Source organism: Poeciliopsis prolifica, unplaced genomic scaffold (assembly GCF_027474105.1).
Source record: "Poeciliopsis prolifica strain line A6 unplaced genomic scaffold, Auburn_PproV2 SCAFFOLD003, whole genome shotgun sequence".
Taxonomy (NCBI): domain Eukaryota; kingdom Metazoa; phylum Chordata; class Actinopteri; order Cyprinodontiformes; family Poeciliidae; genus Poeciliopsis; species Poeciliopsis prolifica.
This window is the reverse complement of record NW_026562378.1, coordinates 17,710,079-17,736,210: the sequence shown is the minus strand read 5'-3', so window position 1 is coordinate 17,736,210 and position 26,132 is coordinate 17,710,079. Positions and strand designations below refer to the sequence as shown.

At 35.9% G+C, this 26,132-nt stretch overlaps 1 protein-coding gene across 15 annotated transcripts in view; it reads left to right on the top strand.

Annotated features, from left to right (window-relative positions):
* Positions 1–26,132, top strand: part of atp2b2 (ATPase plasma membrane Ca2+ transporting 2) — a 67,157-nt gene that overhangs the window by 19,307 nt on the left and 21,718 nt on the right. For 8 of the 15 annotated variants that reach the window (XR_008605807.1, XR_008605808.1, XM_055027527.1 and 5 more), the window contains exons 2-11: positions 3,678–3,878; positions 5,682–5,939; positions 6,239–6,364; positions 10,155–10,280; positions 10,631–10,663; positions 12,120–12,212; positions 14,766–14,807; positions 19,059–19,223; positions 22,165–22,379; positions 22,785–23,027. Coding sequence is in view for 13 of the 15 variants with exons in the window: in XM_055027527.1 (XP_054883502.1) it covers positions 3,678–3,878; positions 5,682–5,939; positions 6,239–6,364; positions 10,155–10,280; positions 10,631–10,663; positions 12,120–12,212; positions 14,766–14,807; positions 19,059–19,223; positions 22,165–22,379; positions 22,785–23,027 (1,502 nt within the window). In the remaining 2 variants the exon portion in view is untranslated. The remainder of the gene's footprint in view (positions 1–3,677; positions 3,879–5,681; positions 5,940–6,238; positions 6,365–10,154; positions 10,281–10,630; positions 10,664–12,119; positions 12,213–14,765; positions 14,808–19,058; positions 19,224–22,164; positions 22,380–22,784; positions 23,028–26,132) is intronic. The other 7 variants (XM_055027534.1, XM_055027540.1, XM_055027538.1 and 4 more) reach the window with 4 other exon arrangements.

Below are 26,132 nucleotides of genomic sequence, written 5' to 3'. Positions count from 1 at the left end.
ACTTACATATTCACACATTCTCCAAGGTTCAGAGTCGTGGGTATTTCTGTTCTCTGAGTGGGATGCATAGTGTTTCCATGGAGATCTATTTTTAGCCCCTGACAAAAAAAGGGCAACTGTTAAAATATGCCATCATATTCCCTCTGAATTAAAAAGATCCCATTTTGCCTCATGCAAGTATGAAGGCATAAAGTTTTTTTTCTGAAAATGGGATACTAGGAAGGCTGCCTTTGTCAAAGCGGTTATAGATAATACTCTGCTGGGCTTCCAAGTACAGTTTTCTAGCTAGTCAGAAATCTTACAAAAATGGGGGGGAATTAAGACCAATAAGTTTTTTCGAAGAAAATTATTTAAAGGTTTTAAGTGTGCTCTTCTCCGTTACATGATGTTAGGCCATATTTTAATAATTCTTTAAGCTAAGCATTATTGTACAATATTTCTGAGTTAAACATTACACAGTAGTAATTAAAGGAAAAGTAGAAAACTGAATTCAAAATCCAATTGCTTGTGGAATTAGATTTTCTTAAAATGAGATTAAATCCACAAGCGAGTGTACTCAAATATGTAGAAATGCATTGCTGATTGAAGAAAGTTACACAAGTACTTCACTTGTATCTTATGTATTGCTATTGTTTTACGGCAGAAATGTTTTTTTCTTTGTTCTCTTGTATATGGTTTGAATATTGGTAAGGAACTCCAAACTGCAACACTATTAATATATGATGATAATAATAGTTACAACATAGATTGCTTTATGAAGCGAGAGCATCAACTATGTATTTCAGTATTTATGTATTTTAATTCAAAGTTACCCTTCACTTGATACTGTTCTGGATTACTAAAGGTTTATTTAAATACTGGTATTTCTATTGGTGGTTTTTACCTCTAAAGAGTGAATGTTTGTGAATGTGGCAGAAAGGGAAAGAAATCTAACTAGAAGTTGTATTTGATGTCTTCTAGGCAGAACTAAAAAAATGGCAGGGACTTTGAAAAAATTGCACCCTAATATCTTCAATCATTATATGTGCCTGTGCATGGATATTCACAAACATTACTTGTCTGTCATCTATGCATTTCTGTGCATGCACTGTGTATGCTTGCACTATGTGTGTGTATCTGACCATTGGTAATTGGCAAATATAAGAGCTCAGATGTTATCATGTGATAGTGCAAGCAACCACAGGCATGCTGGCGCAGCTCTCTTACACACAAAACAGCTCAAGTAGCTAGTCACGACTCACAGACCCGGCCATACACGCACATGCATTCACACAGAGATGTTTACATGTTATGTAAAGGAGGCTCCTGTGAAGATCAATGGAAGAGCATGTCAGGTCGTCTCATAGAAATAATTAAAAGTGAATAACTAATGATCCTATTTATAGACTGATCTATTTGTAACCAGCACAACATAGGAGGAAATATCCTTCCTTCTGTCTACTGTGAGCCATGTTAACATTTCTTTCTTTAATGTTCCTGTTCTTTTTCAACATCCTTCTCCTCGTTTGATTTGCTGAAGCACCGGTTATTTTCTGCAACAGCACCTCGTCCTCTCACCTGTCGTATGCATTTAGATGTGAGCGTTGTCAAGCAGCAGCGATGTTATCAAGTGCAATCCCGGGCCAATCCTGGGAGACCCTGTGACGCACTATGAATGACATAAGGCAGCCGTAACATGCATTGTTGTGTGGGAAAAAGAGAGAGAGAGCTCCCGTGAATACTTGCCGTCCTTTTGTGTGCAGTCAGCAGCAAGACAATGATTTAGCACTGAAAAGCAACATTAACTAAGAGATTTCTTAAAATGTGATGTAAATGTAGTTTGCAGTGATAGACTGTAGAATATGTTTTAACCTTCTGTCCTTCAATCTTTTTTACTTGTACTCTATAAGGCCAGAATGTCCAATTGTTAAATGAAATAGCTCTTATATCTGATTATTTATTATGTGTTTTAATAACTAACTGAACAGTCGTGGATCTGTCTGTCATCATTTGGTAATTTTGTCTCAACCAATATATCCTTTATGCCAGGACAAACTGGATTTAGCCATAATTATCTTAATGTTAACACAGCACTGCTCAGTCATCTGCTCAAACCCCATTTGTCTTATTTGCTTACTGAACAATTTGAAACCTTCATTGTTTTTATGAGGTGTTTGTAGGAGTGAGACAAGGTACACCGTGTAATAATTGCATTGGTTTTAGAGTTTTAGAACCAATGCAATTGTTTTGATGTGGGATCTCGTGCAGTTATTGTGCTCATACAGAGAAATGGACCAGACCAAGTGGGACAATGGGCCAGAATTTATTTTAAACAGACCAAACAACCCAAGTGCGAAAACCATTTTCAATCCTGCCATCAAACTAAAGGCATGGAGTGCTGTGAATTGTTTTTTTTATAATTCACATATATTGAAGAAATTATTTGAATAGAAAGAATTCAAAAGCAATACGCTATTCCCTCATCTGCACAACTCTAGTTAACCATCAATTAGAGCCTTTATCCACAAATAGAGATTTGTGGATATCTCCATTTGGAGTGTGAGTTCTACACTCCATTTGCCTCAGTTAAGGCCAGAGTTCATTATTCAACAATATGACAAATTATATCTTTGGAAAAGTTCCCAGGCAAAAACTACTGATCAAACAGGACACAGTGGCCACGCTGTAGCAGTTGACATTCGTTAGTCTGTTATTACCGGTTAAAGTTTGTTGGTAAAAATGTGCATCCTCTGGGTCATTTTTCCAGTGTTAAATTTGCGTCACAAATCTTCTCCATTTGTTCAAACTGCTTAGTACAGTCATACAGCCAACACATGGAACCTTTTTCAGAACTATCACCAAATTCTTGCTTACTTTATCAACTATAGTTTATTCATTCAGCCACAGTTGACTTTACAGATGAAAGAAATGGATAACATTACTGTATTGTACATAAAGACTGCACTTCAAGGTTTTATGATTAATGGCAACTAATTAAAGACATGCTCAACTAGTAAGAAAGGACATTCAGAATGAGAATGTCAATTATGTGCACCAATAGATTACTATTATAAAATCACGCAAAATAACTGATAACTGTCCAGATTATATTAATGATAGATATAATTTCTCATTAAAACAGTGTTTGATTACATTAACTCGTCCATGAATTCTCAATTGTAAAAACCAGTCACTGGTCCTGCCGAATTATACTTTTAATTCAATGCTGAGCTCGTATGAAAAGAAAATCCCTGAACTGCTTTCTAAAAGTAAATTGTGCCTTAAGCCAGCATGAAGCACTTCACATTAATGTACTAAAGATATTTACGCACAATAGATCACAGTTTCTGAGGAGGTGGATAAGGTCAAAGCATAAAGGCCCTTATCGCTTGAGCTGAATTATATAAGGAATGCAGAAATCCGTGGCCCACCATGACTCAATCTGGTAATTAGAGTTGGTGTGTTTGTGGCAGGGGAGGCGTTGGAAAGGGGTAAAAGAGTGCAAAAGAATAATGCCTGGAAATTAAAATCAAGAGAAATGATTGAGAGTAGATTTGTCTGGGATCAACATGTTTACCAGCAACAGTGTCAGGAAATTCATTTACAGCTGAGTATTTTGATATTTATTTCTTTATTTAATTTTTTCCATTAAATGAATGTCCCCACCGATGCTCACAGCCATTGTGTTCCCTTTTCAGGTCTTGCAGGTGTTCAAACGGATCTGGACAAAAGAAGAGAACTATTTGGTAAAAACCTGATACCTCCAAAAAAGCCAAAAACATTTCTACAGCTGGTATGGGAAGCACTGCAGGATGTCACCCTCATCATCCTGGAGGTCGCTGCTCTAATATCCCTGGGCCTCTCCTTTTACCACCCTCCTGGGCAGACCGGTGGAGATGGTGAGTTACCCAGCTGCTGTGGCGTCTCCTCCTGTGAGGCTTGCTCCCAGTTGGTTTAAAATTAGAAAAACGCACCTCATTAGTTCTGATGCTCTCAGTGTTGCAGGGAATTTAACCGATGACTCACTACCAGTAATCATGACTGATACACTCTCAACCACATTTGTGTAAACTCTCTTTCTAACAGGCGAGGCAGGTCCGAGTTTGTTTGTCACCTGCTTTAAGAGGTCAAGTGACTCATCAAACACGTATCTAATTTTTCTGCCCACAAGTAAGCATTTGTGCGCATTATGACTGTATTAAATGCATGTTAGAAAGGTACTGGAAAGGTTAATGAAGTTTTGAGTGGAGAAATAACCTTGAGCTCCCAGGACTCATACATCAGCTCTGTGAGCCATGAAACAGGAAATGAAGACAGAGACAGTAAAGAGTTGCTGAGTCAGCTGCATCAGTCATCGCCTCTTTCGTTATCACAGTAATGGACTTCATTTTCCCTGCCCAGGGGTTCAGTCATCATTTTAAGGGATTTACATGCTTAGATGAAGCTGAAAATGCCAAAGAGAAGATATGTTATTACCTCAGCCTTTGTGCTAGGTCTTAAGTTTATGACAAATATTCCTGTATATTGATTAAGAACTTGTATGAAGACAGGACTGGATAAGCCATTTCTTCTTCCTGCTCCCTGTGGAAACACCTTGATTTACAGAATATTTTATCTACAAAGAAAACTGAAGTAAATATCTTGGTTTAGTATATTGGATTATGTATTGCTTCATTGCTCCACAGAGAATTGCTGCAGACATCACATTTCTAATATTTCTACCTTTCTAAGTATTGCATATAGTTATATTAGTAGAATAGAACACAAACATTGTGACTTAACTAGGTACTTTCAATCACTTAAAAGAAAACTCGATCTGTACTGACTAGTTTTTTATTTACATTAATTATATTAACATTTTGTTTTTCAAAACTATAAAAGACGCTGAACAAACTAATTAAAAACATCACAATAAATAAATCAACAAATTACATAAATTGACACACAAAAAGACACAGGACAATCATATCCTTAGTCTCCATCTAAAGGGTTTCTTGTTTCTCTGTGTTTCTTTTGATCTATTAAAAAAAAAGCTGTTCAAAATATTTACAAAAACTTCTATTGAGTGTTTAATTTTATTTGAAGGTATATCAAACAGCATTAACCAGAAATGATAATGTCCATAATGATCTACATTATGCTAACTTTTGATAGCTGTTTTCAGGTCTGTGCATTTAGATCACACACTGTTCTGCTGACTGTAATGCAGTGATCAAGCTAGACAGAATGAACTGATCTAGTTTAAAGAAAAGCAAAATAATCAAAAAAATAAACTCCAGCAGAGTCTTAAGGGATTTATTGGTTGTTTTTTTGTCTTTCTTTTGGTCCAGAGTACAATGGCTCCAGGAGTATTACATGAACAAGCACAAAGAGTACTGGGAATAGGCCTTGTTTCATTCCCCAATATACCCTGGTCTACCAGTGTGCAGCCAGTAGAATGCAGATCCGCATTTGAAGTAGGGCATATGAGGAAATGAGATGATGATTCTCATGGGGCTATTTAAGCCACAGTTTGTTTTAATTTTATACTTGCCTATTTTGTTGCACAGTTCATAAATGAATGATTTGCACATGCAGACAGGTAACAGAAATGATTAATATCAACCCTTTCAGCTATAGTAACAACCTGAACAAATTGGTCAAAACTGATTGAAGATGAAGATGCAACTTAAGATGTCTTGTTTCTTGTTTGTTTTTTTCAGCATGCGGTGCAGCAGCCGGTGGAGTGGAGGATGAGGGTGAGGCAGATGCAGGCTGGATCGAAGGCGCTGCCATCCTCTTGTCTGTAGTGTGTGTAGTTCTGGTGACGGCCTTCAACGACTGGTCGAAGGAGAAGCAGTTCCGTGGACTGCAGAGCCGCATCGAGCAGGAGCAGAAGTTTCAGGTGGTCCGTGGAAGCCAGGTCATACAGCTGCCGGTTTCTGACATTGTAGTTGGGGACATTGCACAGATTAAATACGGTAAGTGTGAGATGGTCTTCAGCTTTAGGCATTTAACACCTTAAATATGTTTGAAAATTATCTAATATTCCCACCAGCTGCCTCTTGTTTTAAAAACTAAATAGAGTTTATCTTATTTCTAGAACAGGATTAAAGCCATAAAGTTCTTTTCACGCTGACAAATTTACATATTTAGGCTTGAATTGAATAATGACTCAATAGCAGATAGATCTATAGCGAAAGCAAAAATATTACTTCATCTATTGTTCCATTGCATGCAAAACAATAATTAATACTTTAAATTTTGTTTTGCTTTGCAGGTGATCTGCTTCCTGCTGATGGAGTGCTGATCCAGGGCAATGACTTAAAAATTGATGAGTCATCGCTGACTGGAGAATCCGATCACGTCAAGAAGTCCGCGGACAAGGACCCCATGTTGTTATCTGGTAAGTTAGTAACTTACACTAGATAGTATCAAGCAGAACATACGCTATACTTGACAAATATTTATTCTGAAAAATGTACAATGGTTTTGTAATTTTCAGTCAGTAGGCCTGTGTAAATTCGCCACTCATCAAAGGAGCCAAACATGTACATAAAACAGATTGGGTTATAGACTAATCTCACAACACTGAGAAATTACGCTCTCAAACATGAGACACATCTTGATCCTTTGAAAAATGCCTCCTTACTTTGTTTGAGGGTTTTTTTTAGTATCTCCATGTTTCCAGCTGTCATGCCTTAATGAAAGGTATAGGCCAAGGTGCTATGAAATTAGCTTGTGGTTTAATATTACCTTCAAACAAAGCAAAAATAAATAACTAAACTTGATATTTCCAGATTAAATCAAAAGATAAGGATTGCGTTTAAGCGTTTTTTTTTTTTCTGTGTTTTGAACCCTTTTTATATGTGCAGCATAGATATATTGGAGGAATAATTATATGATCACCTGCAGACTTTCTTAGTTTCAAGGAAGTGAGCATTTACTAATATTTCATCTGTTTGCGTGTCATTAAATTACATTTTTATTTTATTCCAAAAGCCAAACATTTCTCAATACTTGGTGGAGAAATCTATGTCATATTGGAATGATGATATCCAGTGGACATATATGCCTGCATTCTTCTTTTCTCTTTTTCTCATCTCTTCTTTCGTCACTGTGTGACCTTTAGCATTTTGGGCGATGCGTTTGTGTCTGGCATGAAGATCTGCTGCTGTGAGACTTTGCCAAACTGGCTCAGCAATATTTACATTAGTGTGTAAAATGCAAGTGTCTAACACTTGGAATATACACGTACTTTGCGGTATGAATATTGGACATGCTGATGTTGCTTGATGATATAGTCATTGTGCAGCCCTTCTGAGTACTATAATAAAATGTTTCTAGGTTGAGAAGAATTTTGATCCTCTGAAGGAATTCTCCAAAGTTATTTCGGTTACCTCGCTATTGCTTGGCAGCTTAAAGCTCCATGTTTATCCAAAGTTATTGATGTAGAACAGAACTCTAAAAGCTGCCTAGATTACCCAGAGACCTTGATTTATTGTTTATTCTGGAGTTTTCGTTTTACTGCTTTGATGGTGTGTTTTAGGTCAGTGTCATTTAAAAAGATATGACTCATCTTCAGTATGCTTTCTGAGAGAAAATATTTCACATTAAATTCTTTTCTAATTAGCTTAAATCATAATGTTTCCACCTCCATACTTTCCTCTGTTGATGTTGGTCTGTGGAAAGCTACTTTAAATCAATCAGATATTGAAATTGAGTCTTAAAACAGACCTGGACATGTGGCTCCTGCACTGTTTTACCAGTGATGTACTTGGTGAGGCATGATTGACAAACTCCTCTTGTATAAATGATTTTAAGGTTTAAAATCCTATTTAAAACCATATAACAGGACTTTACAAGGAGTTACATTCTATGGCAAATTATGGCAATTTAAAATGTTTTCTATTGTCTTGAAAAACTACCAAGAGGCGTCACTATCTCACTACTCTTCTTGCTTAACCCAGTAGCCCATTGCAGTCTTGTGGTGATTTGTCTGTCTTGCCTCTCACATCTCTGTACAGCTCTTTGCTCTTTCTCATGTTGGTGGAGAGCCAGAAGTAGAAAAATGTTGTAAGCCTTATTTCACTCAGAGACATGCAATCAAATTTGTGATTTTCATATTTTGATAAATAGTTATATTCTGGTTTATGTACGGCCTCTCCTTTTTAATGAAACTACTATAAAATTTGTATTTCTTTTTATGTGAAAGAACTGACAAATCGTCAGATGATCAAATAATGATTTCCCCGCTATAATTATTCAAGTATTTATTGGGTTTAAAATGATGCAAATGTTTTTCTAATGTCAAAGTTAATTTAAATCACTGGCAGGCCTGATCCATTAAGTTTCTTTATGGATCAGTAGGTAATTAATATTTTTGTTTTTCTTTTTTTGTCCACTCTAAAATAAAAATCCATAGAAGATGATGGTGGAAATAGCATACAAAATATTGTTTTGTTATTCTTTACCTCCAACTTAGTATTGTAATACTTCAAGAAGCAGTGTGTTTCTTTTTACAGTTCATTTGCCTTAATTAAGAAGATGTGAAACGGCATTGGTAACTTTCACGTTGGTGCATAAGTATTCTTAATAAGAAGAAAATTAGATAAATAATATGAAACCAGGAATATCATGAAAAACAAAAATGAGGACTGATCTGGTATCATGTTAAACTTTTTTTTCTTTGGATAATTAGCTGTGTGCCTTTTTGCTGGCTGCTTTAATTAGCCTCAGACTCACCCACATCAACTTCGTCTCACGAAGGTTAATGAATTTGTGTGTGTAAAGGTGCCACCACTCCACAGAAGCTAATGTAGTTTGCAGATGACACATATCTGTATCTGGCACATTTATTCACTCTTGCTTTGAAATATTTAATGTAGATTAACTTCTTTAATAAAGACATTTAACATTTTTCTGATTCATATCTTTCTGTGTAAAGGCATATTTCAAAAAACTGTTAGGTTTGGCCTTAAACTGTAGGATATATTTTTTTTTATTATTTTTTTTTTATTTTTTTAGTTTGAAGTTTTAAATGTATCCTAAAGCTTAAGGAATTAAAAGTTTAAGAACATGCTGTGAATAAGTATATCCTCCCTTAAATATTTTCTGTTTTCATTTATGTTTTGTCAAACTTAAATGTTTCAGAAAAACAGCTATCCAAACCAACTTTAGCCTGTATGTAAAAAATATTTCTCCTTAAACCTAATAACTGGGTGTTCCACCTTTAATCACAACTGCCATGAATCATTTGCAATAACTAGAAATTAGTTGTTATTCTGCTGGGATGAATTTCACTCCCCTGTTTTTAGCATAATTATTTTAACTCTGTGACATCAGGGGGTTTTTGAGGATGAATGCTCTGTTTAAGGTTAAGCAAAGGTACATCATTCAGATTTAATTTGAACTTTTAAGTAGGCCACTCCAAATCCTTTTTTCATCTTTCTTTTTTTAATTGCTGGAGATTCTCTTTTAAGATTTTCTGCTGGTGAAGAGTAATCATGATAACACCAGCTATCTGTGTCCTGAAGCAATAAAGCAGCCAGAAACCATCACACTTCCACCACCCCGTATTTCACCGTCTACATGATGTTCTTTAAAAAAAAAAAAAAAAAAAAAAAACCTGCACTTTGCACCAAGTTTACTTGTATTTGTACAATGACCAGAAGCAACAAACATGAGTTATTTCATATAAAATAATAGGAGTGTGTATTTTTGTTGTTGTTGTTGTTCTTGCCTTTCCTTCAGCAATGTCCTTGTAATATTTTCCAGACTAGTTGTTTATTTAACATGTGATGTAATTTATTCACCTCCTTTATATGAAGTAGGTTATATCTAAATGATTTCTTAAATCTACAACTCTGGAAGTAATCAGACCTGGATCTGGTTGGTGTGATAGGATGTAATTACACTTTACTATTTTACATCAACAATGCAATTACTTACAGCGCTTTAAATCAGGTTAGATTTAATAATTTAAATATTCTTTTTAGAAAACAAACTTTCATTTTCTGTCTATTCAGGTTATCTTTGTTTAAAAAATTGTGAGATGATTGAAAACACTAAAGTAAGACAAAAGTAAGAATTGAAGAGGCCTGTAAGAGAGCAAATATGTTCCAGAGCACTGTAGATAATCACTGGAATATAGATGCATATGTTATGTTTTTATTACCACGCTGTCCTTCTTTCAGGGACCCATGTTATGGAGGGGTCAGGACGTATGGTGGTGACTGCAGTCGGTGTCAACTCACAGACTGGGATCATCTTTACCCTTCTTGGGGCTGGTGTTGAGGAAGAGGAGAAGAAAGAGAAGAAAGGTAAAATCACCCCTAAATGTTAATCATTCTGAGGCTTTGTTTGTGTTTCTATTTTTTAACAGTGTTACTCTGCAGCATATCCTTCAAATCAGCTTTTGTCATTTCATTACCTTATGTATGGAAAGTCTGTGTAGCCCATTGTGTTATATAAGTGTTTTTAAGTATCTGATACATTTTAAACACTAAGGTATAACCTGGGGTATTTGTGTGATACACTGCATTACAGTCAGATGAATGTGTACTCGTACTGTAGGAGATGAGTATTGGTGGTACTGATGCAGTAGCCAGGTTCTGTGGGTTCAGGTGCAACATTGTCCTTACTCTCTTATTGTTCCAAATTTTCCTCGAAGGAGAGGCAGTGGAAGATGGACATCAGAACACAGGTAGAGTATCACCTTTCTCTGACCCCTGGGAGCTGTATCTAGTTATTCTGACATGTAATTCCCAACAAATCCCTCTGATTATTCACTCCTTTCCTGGAGCCAAGTGCCATTTCTCCAATTTAAAAAGGAATACTTTTTTAATCACTACACTGCATCTTTTTAAGTGCTAGCAGTTAACATATTTCATAGTGCATAACCCTTTGCTGCTATATAACAAGCTTTGCACTCGTCAAACTAACTAGCTCACATCGGTCCTCTTTGAACAGACTGTCAGACTGATTTCAGTGCTTTGTTATAGAACAATGACATCAGTGTGACAGCCTTGCAGGTGTACAGAACATGTACCGGCAGCAGAAGCAGATTTAAACATTGTCGCTTCCATTCTTGTTTAGCACAAGCCATTAAAACTGTCTGCTTCAAAGTTTTTTTTGCTTTCTCAGACTAACTGTAGTCAGTAAACGTAAAATCTAATATCTCTGGAGATTTTCTCGGATCTGAAAACGAACAAATTCTGTGTCTTTGTTTCACTTGAAGTTTAATCAAAATTTATTGGCAACATTTTATTTTAATTTAGACAGTCTTCTAGCTTTCATTCCTTGTTAATTTGTTTAAGATGGAAAGATCAGAGTAGTCTTGAAACTGGTGAATTAATTGTTGCTTTTGATTCTAAACAAACTGAACTAAATATTTTAGTTCAGCATTTTTCTGTCAACAGTGCAGTGTTGACATAAGTAATGGAATGTGTTTAGAATAGTGGCTGAATGGCCACTATTTAATTTATTTTCTGTTTACCAGGAGAAATTATAGTTCATTCTTTATTGCCAAATAAAGCATTGTCTGCTAATTGGTTGGCTATGCTATTTTTTCTTTCTTTATTTACTTTACATTGAAAATTTTTATTTTTAATCTGGTTATTTGTTGGTTATGCAACAAATGGAATTATGATTTGTGATGCTTATAGACATTACATGAATAACATGGTTTGAAAAGGCTTACCTTATCGAAAACCTAAATAGAAATGACTATGCAATTATTTAAACCTAATTGGACACATTCAGTATAATTATATTACTTACTCCATAAACCAGTGTTAACTTTTACAGTTAAAGTGGCGATATATTGTTTTTTATCTTAGTGTATATTGTTTTTGAGCTATTTAGAGCTCATCCTTCACCTTTGTTTATTGTTGTTACTGTTTAGATCCCTAAAAATAATTCCTGTACAAGATCGTAGCTGTTGGAAAAAAAAAAAAAGATTAAATAATCCATTTACAAATAAATGTTTCACACTAATCACTAAGTCTGCATATTATGCTGAGTCTCTGTATTCTGCTATAACCATGTTATTTCTGTTCACTGTCTTGTGTGTGCACATGGTTGGGCGTGTTTGTGGGGGTGCGTGTGTGTATCTGTGTGTTTTGGTTCATTCTCGTTGAAATTTCATTGTTACTGGCTAGACTGCTCCCATCCCCCAAACCACCCCATTGCAACTATAGCCACGGATGGGGCTGCAGGCATTAATGCCTCTGGCACTGCCAGCCTAATTAATGGTAGGTTGACACAATGTCTGATCTCTGACCTCTTTCTGTTGTGACTTTTGACTTGTCCTCTGTCCTTCTTCATTCTCCGACTGCCTCCTATCATGGATGCCTACCTTCTGCTGATTTCTACCCCTAGTTATTTGGGACCTTTTTGTGTCCATGCTGTCCATGCATGCCTGATTTAGTTGTAGAAATTAGTGTTGTGTTCTTGTTATTGTCCCCGTGTGCCTTCAGTTTCTATGTATGACACCGGTAACAGATTGCCTCATCCATCACTATGTAGTTTTACAAGTAATGAAAGGATTTTAGGTCTTCAATGCTGACAATTCATAATAAGACCGACATACAAGTAAATACATTAATTTAGATATCAGCATGACAAGGCAATAAGCAGTTTCAAAGTTCTTCAGTAGGTTCATCTCATTTTGTTTGGTGAACTTGGAGGTCATGTAGCACTGATCCTCTAATTTTACCAAGATGCAGAAGCATTTAGTGTTGTGTTGATGTTTCTCCTTTCTGGGTTTTTGGAGTGATTCTCTAAGATGTTTATGATAAAGATGGGAGGGTGACCGTGTTGTGTCCTGGGATGAAATACATTATTTTCAGCTTTATTGTTTCTCTAGGAAGCAGGCTTAATGTGTGCAAGATTTGACCATAATGCCTTCGCCATTCTAGCCCTCAGTTCTAGTTGCATTATCTTCGACATTTGTATTGAACGACATTGTAAAATAGTTGTAGTTCGACCTCTGATTGCCTTCCTATAAAAACATGTAAATGTTATAGACTAAAATTAGTTGTCATATCTTTGTATCTTTGGTTTTTAATTTAACTGTAATTAAATTCCCTTCTATTGAGTAGACTCCAAAGGCATAATAAACTCGTGTCCCCAAATGTAGCTTCTGAAATTCCCCCAGTTGTTGTTGCATAACTTCATCATGTGGGAGGCTTTTACTTCAGGCTCTTTTTCTCTTTGTTGTGTTCACATCTCCAGTTTGCCTTCCTCTGAATGTGATTTGCATGTGTTTTCTGAACTTTCCTTTGCATGCTGTCTGCTGTTTGTATATGGTGTACTTATGTTTGTGCTGTACATTTCCTCACCGTCTTCAGTGCAATGCTCTTTCTACTGGTTGTCGTAAACATCATGTAATATATACTTTGACTCATATGGTTTATAATGTTTAAAATTATTTATATTAAAACTGTTTTTTTTACTATTCCATTTTGCTGCATTTAATATGCAAGTACATCTCAATAAAATAGGATATCCCACAAAAAATATTATTTTAGTAATTCTATTAAAAAAGTGAAACACTTATTTTATAGATCCATTACACACTGAGTAATATAATTTTAGTATTTTGTCTATTAATTTAAATGAATGCGAGTTAGAGCTGATCAGCCCAAAGTTTAGTTTCTTAGAGAATCATTATATCGCATAAAAAGAATATTTAAATACACAAATGTACTATTATGACCCATCACTTGATGTGACAGTGATCCAAAATCAGGATAATACTATTGTAGCTTGTTGCTATAGAAGATGGATGTTTACAGAGTCCTGTGCCCAAACATATTAATGGAAATTTGAGCAGAAGGAAAAATATTGTGCAGACAACAGAAAGCCACAGCTTTGAGATTATTGTTACATAAAGTGCATTTATGAGAATTTAGGAAAGATTTACAAGCCATGCACTGCATCTTGAGTTTTTCGAAATGCACCCATATATAGATGGAGCGTGGAAATATGCTGCAAGTGTTGCATTACCCGAGATAAGAAACATCTCCTCAATATATCAGCCAAGAAATTAATACTTGGCTGCAAATGAGTCTTCCTAAAGGACAATGACCCAAAAGATACACATAAATTGTTACAAAGAAGGATGAGGACGAAAAGTAATTGTATTAGAGTTGCATAGAAAGTGGTTAGTGGTTCTAGAGGAATGCCTCAAAATTTCAGCAACTACAGCAAAAAGTTGCTGAACTTTTTGTATTATGTTTAAGCAAAATAATAAGAAAATGTATTTAGACATCTGACTCTGGAAAGAGTTAAAAAAAAATCTATCATTGGAAAAAGGTTTATAATAAAGCTGACAGAAAAAACAGGACTAATTTAATATGGTGTGATGTCAAGAAAATAATTTGATATGTATGCTTATAATGTATCTGAATATCTGGTTTTACTTTTTTATTTGAATTACTGAGATAACAATAAATTCAACAGCATTTTAATAATTTTCTAGTATTTTTCCCCAAATTTGACAAATTGACCCTTTAAGTAGCCATAGAAACTTTTGTTCTTAATTCATTTCTAATTTATTGATCGATAATACAGCTCTTACTGAACACATTTTTTTTCTTACTGACCTACATCTCAGAGTCTGTAGCAAACTGTTACATAACATCACTTATGTATCACAAGCTTTTTTTTATGTGACTGTCTCAAAGATGTTATTAAAAGTCATTATCCTGTCTCACTGTTTGTTTCATCTCTGTGGTGACGGTTTGTTGACCTGTCTGTCTTGGTTATTTTGGTTGTTGTTGTCCTGTATGTCTTCATCATAGGTAAAATGCAAGATGGCAATATGGAGAGCAACCAGATTAAAGGTAACTAAATCATATGTTTAACCCTCTCCTTCTTTCTTCTACTTCTTTCCACTCATATGTTTTCCTCGTTTATGGTGTGTGGTGTAAGACCTAGGTCAAAGCAGGTGGAAATCTTTGCGTTTCTGCGTTTATTTTCATACAAGTTCTTCTTACAAATAGAGTATATAATCTGAAGACATTGGAATCATCTCAGTTTTAGACTCTGAGATGATATCAGAAACATTATTTGACCAAGGTTTATTACCCACAATACCTTTAGGTTGCAAAATACCCTTCTTTTAACTCCCTCATTACCTGTCACTGATGTGTTGTCTGTGGTCTAATGTCTCATTTTGTTGTCGGCTCATCTTGTTCTGGTAGAATAGCCGCCTCTCGCCTTGCAATTCTGTGTCAAGTTCACTCAAACTACTTTATTTTACCCTGAAAACAAAAAAAAAAACAACTTGCACATCTTTTCGCATCGATTTTGGAATAAATATCCTTTCAACTGCTTTACATTTGTATATGTATAATTTGACATAGTTTGGTTTGGCATTAAAGAAAATTATCCTCCATTTTTGTTGTGATGGGATTTTTATTTTTTTTCTTGTAGATGACATTAAAAATAGGTAAATATTTTCATCAAAGAGAAAGACTCAATCTTTGCCAAAAGTAAAGGTTTTACTTTGTTCTAAATACTGGCTGAAGCTAATAAGTGCTGTTTTTATACCCAGAACATATGTCCTAAACTGTACTGACACAAGTTGAAATGCTGCACAGTGACGTTGAAGCAGTTATTCTGAAAGTAACATTGAAAAAAAATTACAGTTTGGAAATGCACTCAAATACAAATATATTTTTTCTTTAAAAACATGTCCTGTGGTTTATAGCAGTAAAACTAAACTGCATGGGCACACAATGGCTCCCAACCCTGGTCCTCAGGCCCCCCATTCCTGCATGTCTGTGTCTCTTTTCTAGCACACCACATTCAAATGATGACCTAGCCAGCGATCCTGCTGAAGCCTCTTATTCACCCAGTTACTTAAGTCAGGTGTGTGACATAGGAGACACCTAAAACATGAAGGGGGCTTGAGTCCCACGTTAAGGAACCACTACCCTAAGCATAAAGCCACAAAAAATACATTCTTATAGGTTTAGGAAATCTCTCATTTGCTTAATCAACGTTAGATAAAGAGAATGACATATGCCGAAAAATAAACTGCACAACCACTGACTGAGGCAGATGTGCCACATTAAATTTGTGTTTTTATGACCATCAATGCATGCCTCATTGTGGTAAAAGAATTAAGATGTAATGATTCTTGGTAATAGATTGCATTAACAGAGAAGGAGAGGATGTGTGTGTCAGAGGGAAATGGAGATGAAAACAGGGGAACGGCAGAATTCTGTTACTTCGTCTCCACCTTCTTTTACTGTCAGAGCAATATTTTTTTATCATTCATAATTTCTTTTTCACAGAGTGCCTCATTCTTGCCACACCATTAAATATTTCATATGGCTTAAGGTTGATAGAAAATCAATTGCTTTTTAGCTGACAGCAGAGATGATATATTCTGCTTTTAATGTACAGTCATATTCAGTAAATTAGAATAGCAATCCCATTTTCAGATGTTAAGATGAGACCCGTTTGTACCATTTTGAAAATAACTTTTAAACGGGTATGAAACATATGTTTCACTAAGCCCATATTTCTGTTTTTAAAAATAGTTGTTTTTTTTTTTGTTTGACGTAATATTCCAATTTTAAATGTCATGTTTTTATTACCTGTAAGTGGAAAATCATCAAAGCTAACTAAAAAAATGCTTTTAAACGTATGTGTATGTGTAGTTAATCTATCTAAGGTTTCGCCTGGTGATAAATCTCCTAAAAGTAAATTGACTAAAGTAAATTATTCTAATTTGTTGAATGGGTCTGTACATGTATCATCATGTGTTTCAGAATATGGTTTTTGATGCCAAGATGGTCTGTACATTTTGTCTATCGCTATTTGTTTCCAGCATATTCCCTTTATTAAAACGCTTCAGTTTATTAAAGCAGGTGATGATATTCCTATCATGTCATTATACAATTTGGAAAGAAAATCTTTTCAACATCTCCACCAACAAATGCAGATCTGTACATAGGTCAGTGATGTTATTGCTGTGTAAAATTATTTCATTTCTGTAGATTTAATGACCTGATTTGTAAAAGCCATTGTTATATTCAGACATGTGTATGTTGTGGTCAAAGCTCTAAGGCAGACATGTTTTTTGTATGATTTTGAAGTGGTTCCCAAAAGTAAACATATATGTACACTGTATTTACAGCCATTTTGATATAAAAAGGCAGTTTATCATGGTACAATATGCTTACATCGGGAAAGCTACTATGGCTGCAAAGTATTTAGTGTGTTCAGAAAGACAGCCTGGGGAGAGAAACTGTCTCCTTGGTTGCTGGTTCTCTGTGGCGCTGACCTGAAGGTAAAAGTTTAAATAGTTTGTGCCTGAGATATGTGGGGTCTGCAGAGCTGTCAGCTGCCCTTTTCCTGACCATAGACCTGTGCATGTCCTGGATGGAGGATGGATCAGTCCTGATGATCCTCTCTACCGACATAATTGTTGGTAGCAGACTGGACCTTCCTGTTTTGTGGATGAGACAAACCATATTGTGGTTGTGCATTGAAAGTGTTGAAGATGACCATGTGAATTTTGTCAAGTTACAATAATGTATCAGTATTGTACATATGTGATGGATCAACACAAAGAAGTGCATTTGTTCTTTAAAGGTCTCAGAAGTTTGTCAGAAAATGTTCATGAACAGACAGCATTACAAACACCAAGGAATGTGTGGAGAAGTTTAAGGCCTGTTAAAGTTTTGGAAATCCAAAGCTTTGGACATCTTTGGACAATTCACCATTTAGTCCATCATCTAAAAACACAAAATAGAAGACAGCCTAATAAGCTTGCTATCCAACTAAACAGACATCCTGGGCAAGGATGGCATTAATTAAGGTAGCAGCCAAGAGCCCTATGGAGAAGCTGTAAAGATCCACATCTCGGGTAGAAGAATCTCTTGACAGAATTACAGCCTTAAGAAAGTGATAAGAAAAAAGCCTGTTTGCTGGATGCCACAAGTCAGCAAAGACATGGAAGAAGGTGCTAAACTAAAGACCAGAATAGTATTTAGTTTAGGCCAGATGCAATATGTTTTGCGCGATAAAAAAGTACAAATAAAACTGCCTGCCATCCATCACACAATGTCTGTAGTATAACAAGAGAGTGACAGCAGTGAGGATGTCCAGTCCTTTCTTCTGAATGGACTGGAAAAATAGGGGTGGAGGTTCAAACTAAATATACAACTGGAACTACAATGGAATTGTTTATATCAGAGCATAATAATGTGTTAAAATGACCCAGTTTAAGTCCAGATCACAGGACTTGAAAACTCCTGTTCATATTCATAGACACTTTCCATTCAGTTTGAGTTCGAACTAGTCTGCAAAGAAGAAAAGACAAAAAATGTAGCCATTGCACAGCTACCGAAGTTGGAATTGCACCGAAATGTAGATGTAACTATTATAAAACTCGTTGTGCTTGAATTCAGTTGCACTCCACACACTTGAGAGGTTTATTTGTAATGTTGAAAACCATGTTTAAGTATTTTTCCACTTCTCAGTTATGCACTACTTTATGTTGGCCTTTTACATACATGAGATGGACCACTTAAAAACCCCAAAGTGTGTGGGGGTAATGTTAGAAAATTTGACAAAGTCCTGAGGGCATGAAATATTTTAGTAATAATCCTTAAATTAAAAAAAATAAAATAAAATAATGACTTGCAGAAATGTACATGACAAGAAGAAAACATAAATAAGTACAATTTCTGTTACAATTAAAACCATGACCATATTTGTTTGTTTTTTTTCTTTCTGAGTGTTTTCCAGTTTAACTTATTTTTTGACATTTAATTGACATTTCTGTGTAAAACACATCTTTTTGTTCATATTATTAATGATGTAAAATATGTTCTTTTAAATGATCCTCCTTCACTATTTAACAAGCTTCTAGATACTGTGTGGATTTCACTCTCCTGTCTTGGACTATTTTATTCCTTGATGGTGTGAATTACAAATTTCATGTCAGTACTGACTGTTCCAGAGAAAGTATCACACTTACGTGTAAATCATTCTAATCGTGTCATTTTTCTTCGTTCAGTCACTAACAATGGATTTCTTTTTTTTTTTTAAATTTTTTATTCTTACGCTGTTTACAGTGAAGAAGCCGGATGGAGCAGCTGCCATGGAAATGCAACCTCTGAAGAGTGCTGAAGGAGGGGAGGCCGACGAGAAGGAGCGGAAAAAGGTGTCAGCTCCAAAGAAAGAGAAGTCTGTACTCCAGGGGAAGCTGACCAAACTAGCTGTCCAGATCGGCAAAGCAGGTACAGCAAATTGCACCCAGACATTTCCATCAGTCATTCAGGCAGAAAATCAGTCACAACAAGGTGCAGAGCCATCATCCTGTCTATCAAGCAAATGTGTTGTACAAAATGAGTGTAGTGTGCAGATGCTTAAAGGAATTAAGGCTTTACAGAAGAAGACTAAAAAAGTGCCGTCCTCTTCTACATTATTGAATTCTGAAAGCCTGTTTGTTACTTTTTTGAGAGCTGCCCTTAAGGGACTTGATTTTTAACTGTGACTGTTTCAGGTCTGATTTTCTTTTATTCTCATCTGCTGTTTTTTGTGTAATTTAAAAGTGATGTGGAGATGGTGATGCCAAGTAAAAGTTTACAACTGCAAGTATTCCTAATGTATCTGACTTGGGGTGGTCTTATAGCAGAACAATGTCCCAAAAAAATGTCATGATTTATTACATTTTTTTAGAGAGGTCCTTAAAGTAGGGCTTGCTTTTAGAATATCTTGGGATATTAGTGTTTGCCTGACTGATAGAATGGGGACATGGTGTCAGCACAATGAAATACCATGAATGGATTAGCATAGAAATTATGCTTTTGCCTCAGCCAGGGTTTCTACTGAATATCTGGACAGAAAAGCCTTACCTCACCACATTGAAGTTTTTTACATTTTGATTTTACACCATAAAATAACATAAAACATAAAAAAAAACAACTTCAGAATACGGCAATGATTTTTGTAAAGAACGACAAAGAGCGATTCAGAGGGTGGTGCTGTTGTCTGGGCACATGAGAACGTTTTAGCCACAAAGTCAGTGAGTCTGAGCTGACTGAGCTGCCGATTAAGCAGCTGCCTCCTGATGATTGATCTTCGGCCATTTACTGTAATTTCTGCTGTCATGTGAGATGACATGAGCATTTTGTTGACATTTAGCTGAGAAGTACTTTTGTTTTTTGGTATCTTTATATTTAGAGACTTTGTGATCATTTTAGTTCACTGTATTATTCCCACATGACATCTGGGTCAATAATGTATTTAGAGCAGGATCTTAAACTACAAATACAGGCGTAGACTGAGAATCAATGATTATTGTCCGTCTGCATTTCTTTGGACTGAATGAAGCAATCGTAAAGAATTCACTCATAGACATGGCCGATAGCTGACGAATTAAGAGCACTGCACTACTTTTCTTCCGGCTGTGTCAACTTCCCCTTTTGCCTCCTCTTGCCTAATGTTTATTTGTAGGATAACATAGTGGATTATTTACATCTGCTGGTGTGCTCAGTGGTCATTTACAGCTTACCTGGCATTAGTGGGGCATCGCTAAGCTAAAACCATGATTGTCACAGGAGGTGGAGGGATGTGTCAGCATTAGGAGAAGGGATATATCCTTGCTGGTTCATGTATATTTTCTTTACTCTTTCAAATTTTGACAAACAAGTTGGTAGCACAGCATTTTAGCATGTTTCTTCAATTGAAATCTTTTGTACCCTTCTGTGTTAGGAAAACAGGTCTTACCCTCCTGGAAAATAATTGTCCATATATGGTCACATTGCTGGTTTTAGGCTAGTTTACTTCCTTATGGGCCTGAGCAACTTGACATAATTGATAGGAACATGAATGTCCAGCCATCAGGTCGTGACTTTCAGTTCAATCACAGCTGGTTATGTAGCAGGTAATGATGAAAAAGCACCTGTAAGTCCACTTTTAAATGGCTAACAAATTACTGTTCTGGAGTGGCCTAGTGAAAGTTCAGACTTCAGTAGAAATAACATTGCCTGACCTTAAACTGGCTGATTATGTTTGAAAACATTCCACTATTGCTCAATTAAAACAATTGTGCAAATAATTTGATAAAACTCCTAAGCAGTGATGTGAAAGACTGAATGTCAATTTGTGCAAACATTCTAAGATTGTTGTTGCCACCAAATGTTGCACAACTCAGTTTTTATTCTTAGATGGCAATTACTTTTTCAACATGGGGCCAGTCTTGTTTAGATATCTTTTTCCCTCTCATTTTGTTTTTCCTAGAGTCATATTTTTGTGCTATTGAAATTGTTTGCAATGGTTTTAAGTGTTGAAACAAAACAAAGCATAAGGAGATCGATAAGGGGACAAATACTTTGTTACTACAGTTACCACACAATGGGACACAGTGTTGTGGCTTGAACTGCATAATTATATAAGTCCATGACTGATTATTTTCTCATGAAAACAGTCTGCATTGATCTCTTCTATTTAAACCAGTGAGAATTTCTAGATTTACTGAAATGACCAAAGTTCTCCTCATTAATTGGTCATTGTAACAGAAAGGACAGAAAAATCCCAAATGGGATTGTACAGTGTATGGTTGTAATTTGGTGCATGTCCAGACGAGGAATAAGAAAATGTTCCTTTTTAAATAGTTTACCATAAATGATTGTTGCAAATGCGAGTTAGTGTCCTGCAGCTTTTAAGTTTGTCCCTGTTCAAACACAAAAGAATGGATGATTTAATATCAGGCCTCTTTAATACTTGATGACATTATGAGGAAGTAACTTAGATGTTTTATTTAAGTGCATTGAAAAAGAAGTGTTTGCAGAACAGGATTATCTAAGCACAGCAGAGCGTCTTGATCTAACATTCAATTAAAACAATCACTGAAGGTTACCAGACATTAAAGGTTTATGTACTAGACCTCATTACTAATGTTCCACAGAAGTTAATAGAGGCCTAATCTGGATTTCTTATGATGCTAGGTGGATGAATTCTGCAATGTGGCATATTGTGTACAGATATTACAATGGCCCAATGTTTCAACCATTGCAAATACAAAGGCATCAACTTCCAGAGTTATAAAGAGTTTACAAATAATTGCACAGAACAAACAACCAGCCTCATCACCTGGATTATTAATCGAGGGGCTTTACACTCTTCTATGTCTTTATTATGCTATTTTTCATTGGATCCCTTCTTCATGTCTTCCAGGTTTGCTCATGTCAGCCATTACTGTAATCATCTTGGTCCTGTATTTTGCCATCAACAACTTTGTGTTGGAAAAGCGTCCTTGGATGACAGAGTGTACTCCGATCTACATCCAGTACTTTGTGAAGTTTTTCATCATTGGTGTGACTGTGTTGGTGGTGGCTGTTCCAGAGGGCCTCCCACTGGCTGTGACCATATCCTTGGCCTACTCAGTCAAGGTAAGGAAAAACAAACACAAAGTAATGCATGCAATTGACTATTAAAATAATTGTAATTTTTGTTTTCTAAATTTCTATTTTTGGTCATACAAATTTTAATTATCTTGTCAAAAAATTGTGCACATGTCCCATAATTATTTTTATATGTGGAAATGTCAACATGCTAATTTTTGCATAGAAATGCCAATTCACAGCTTCAAAATACTTTAAATATTGTGATGATTTCTTTTTTTTATGTGACTGTGCAATTACGTGTCTGAATATACATTGAAACACAGGCGTGATCATCTTACAACTGTCACCAGTGATTATCAAGTAGTGCATGTACCAGATGGGTTATTTTAAGCAGCAATTTGGTTTGTGTTTTCAACTGTTTTGAGATGCGTCTATTTATCCTGCCAACAGAAAATGATGAAAGACAACAACCTTGTGCGTCACCTGGATGCTTGTGAAACAATGGGCAATGCAACTGCCATCTGCTCCGACAAGACAGGCACGCTAACCACCAACCGCATGACAGCCGTGCAGTGTTATGTAGGAGATGTGCACTACAAAGAAATTCCAGACCCTGGTGTAATCCCACCCAAATCCCTGGATATACTGATCAATGCCATTTCTATCAACAGCGCCTATACAACAAAGATACTGGTAAGCTTATTTTTTAATAGTTTCTGTTACCCAGTTATCAGGTTGGCCCATAACTTAAATATTTGCTACAAACACATGTAATTGATATTCTACTGTTCTGATGTGTAAGAATGTCCTGGGAAAAGTGCTTCAGTCTCAGCTCTGAGACCTTAAGATGAGACCAGGTCTGCAGTGTTCTCATCTTGGAAAAGTATGCAGTCATTGTCCTTGGCTGCTGCTTTAGATTCACCAGACATTCACTCAACTTGTCACCTTGAGAACAGTTGAGTAATTTTGTCTTATCTGATATTCAGAGCGTAGCAGACTGTAATTGAATCCAATCTGTCTAAGTGCTGGAGATGGTCTCTTGTTTACAGTGAGAGCAGTAGGCAGAGATTTTGTTTAAGCTCATTGGACCTGCATGTAAGAAGAAACAGACTCTAAAGAATAAATCTAAATAATCTCAACGATGTTAAACAATTAAGGCAATGATTAAAACTCTAATGTGGTTCAATATCTACTGAGTTCTCAAAACAAAGGCTTGGTGAACAAAGATTTATCAGACAGTCAGACAAATCTCATAGTTAGCTTAAGGAAAGGGTGTTTATGCTTTAAGGGATATGTTCTGTTCAGAATCTGAAATATCTTGACTGCCAAAGCTGAAATAAAATAGTGCAAAAAGAATAGAATAGAAATATTATTTATTGTCCCACAGTGAGGAAATTCAGATGTAGCAGCAGCAAAGTTACGGGGCATCAACGCACATAGATTCACACCAAAACAAAATCAGTTGAATTATTCTCTGATCTTATTCCATAACCCTTATATTATGTTTCAAGATTATGACATAATCTTTCATATTTAAAATAACAAATTGACAGATCACAAATTGTTTGAGTGTAGAGTCAATGAATGGAAAATAGTGTCTATAGTTTGGTAAACAACAGTTTGTAGTGAGTCATTTGTGATGAGATGCTGTCAACAGATATTCTTTAAATAGAGTCAAATGAAATACTTTGTGTACAGAATGGTTGAAAATACTGAATAATTTTATGATTGTGGTTCCCTTGGACTCATGTTTTCTAAATCTTGTTGTGTAAGATAACACATATGACCACACATATATGATTTTTTGAGAAACCTGTCAATATTCTTTTCAGCATTACACCAGACCGTTCTAGCTACATTACAGTGCTGCACAACAAGATACTGGAAAGAGTTTTATTTTAATCTCTTCATTCTTGAAAAAGCTTACCTATAACAAAGCAAAGGACAACCTTTGGGTAACCTTAAAACCCATAGCAAGGAAGAGTCTTTTTTACAGACATTATTAATCCAACTTAAACCATAAGCAGTCAAGCTTACCTTTTATGTGAGCCTGATTTTAGTGTTAGTGCCCAGAAACTGATCAATCAGCTGTTTGTCTGTGAGAGTTAGTGGAATTAATTTGCAAGGTCATATAATAAATTGCCTGCATATGCAGCTTCTTTACCTAGCTTCCTTTCCCTCGCCCTCCAGTTCAATCCCTAAACTTTGTCAGTCCTAATCAATTTTATGTCTATCATAGAAGTAGCTCTGATCTGCACACTAAGAGGTCTTTGCTGCCGTCTACCCTGCCTTAGGCATTACACAGCTACGCATGGAAGTGTGAAGAGGTCCCAGAGCAGAGTGATGCTGTGAAGCAGGAATTACCAAAAACTTCTGCTAACATGGAGTTATTATAAACTATTAGGAATGTTATTGCTATTTTGTTATCTGTATTTTATTATTAGTATAAACAAAGTGAACAGCCTGTTAAGTTTTGTTACTTTTCTGCTTTGCATTTAGTGGAGGTTTTAGGGCTTTTTCTGCCCTTTACAGAATTACAAAAGTGACAAATAGAAATGATTTGTGAGTTAAATCTGAGTCAGACAAATGTTTTAAGTCAGAGGAATTGGATTCCAAAACTGCCTTTATTTCTGCAATCCTATCACAGTAACGTCTGGTAAATTCCCTTTGACGCTAGAAAGGCTCAGGAAGATAATTTTGTACCAATAATAATTTCATAAAATACTGCCTTATTCTTTGTATTCCATCAGTATGGCATTTACACAGTGACTTGACAAAGCAACATAAAACTACAAAAATGGCCTGCATAATTATTTCCTGTATGCTACTTTGTTTTTGAAGGAATTATTGCCAGGAATTGACAGTAGTAGGCAACTATCACTCTGTCCTTTAGGATCCATCATATTACGTTGCTTAAACTATAGTGAAGCGCAGAAATACAAGAAAAGTATGATGGGAAATGACAGATTAATTATGGGACAAACAGACAAAAAGTAAGCCTCAGAAGAGAGATTTCTGAATAATATGCAGGTTGTTCCTCTTTCCCTCCATCAGCCGCCTCCACTCCCTCAGTGCCATTCCGGCTCTGCAGTATGCTTGCTGGTGTGTTCTTATATAAGAGGCCTGTCCTGTGGGATGCAAGAATGGCTATGGGAGGCTTTGATGGCCACCACATAAAGGCACAAAGGCAAAAGAGGCAGGCTTTGATACCATATCAATGCCTCCAGTGCTCTATGGCATCATGATACAGCTCCTCCGATATCACTGTACCTTCAATCAGCACATGCATGGTGCAATAATGACCAGAGAAGGCCTCGTTGTCTGAGGAAAAATTTACACATAAAAAAGCTTCACATGCACAAAAAGCTGTAGTCACTGTAAAATTTTGTAATGGATATTGTTTATTTTGAAGTTTACCTTTATCTATGCAATCTGAATAGGTGATTACACTCTACACTCTACGAACATACATTTCCCCACAGTATTTCATTCATTCAAGGTTCACATAAATGAACAGCTTTCAGTGGAATCAGTTAATTTCACGTAGTAACACACCTCATCCAGTGGTTCGGAATTTTTTATTTACATTAAAATAGTTTATGGAAAACAGTGTATTTTGCAGTGATATGGACCGATCACTCATACACACATCTGTCATATCTCTGCTGTAAGCACTCAGACCACAGGTGTGTGTTCCTGCAGCACAGTGGTATGTTTAGCACGGCTGTGTGAGTGTCCTCCGAGCTCAGTTTCATGTAGATTTAACCACCTGCTCGCGTCATTTTGTTGGTCACAGAA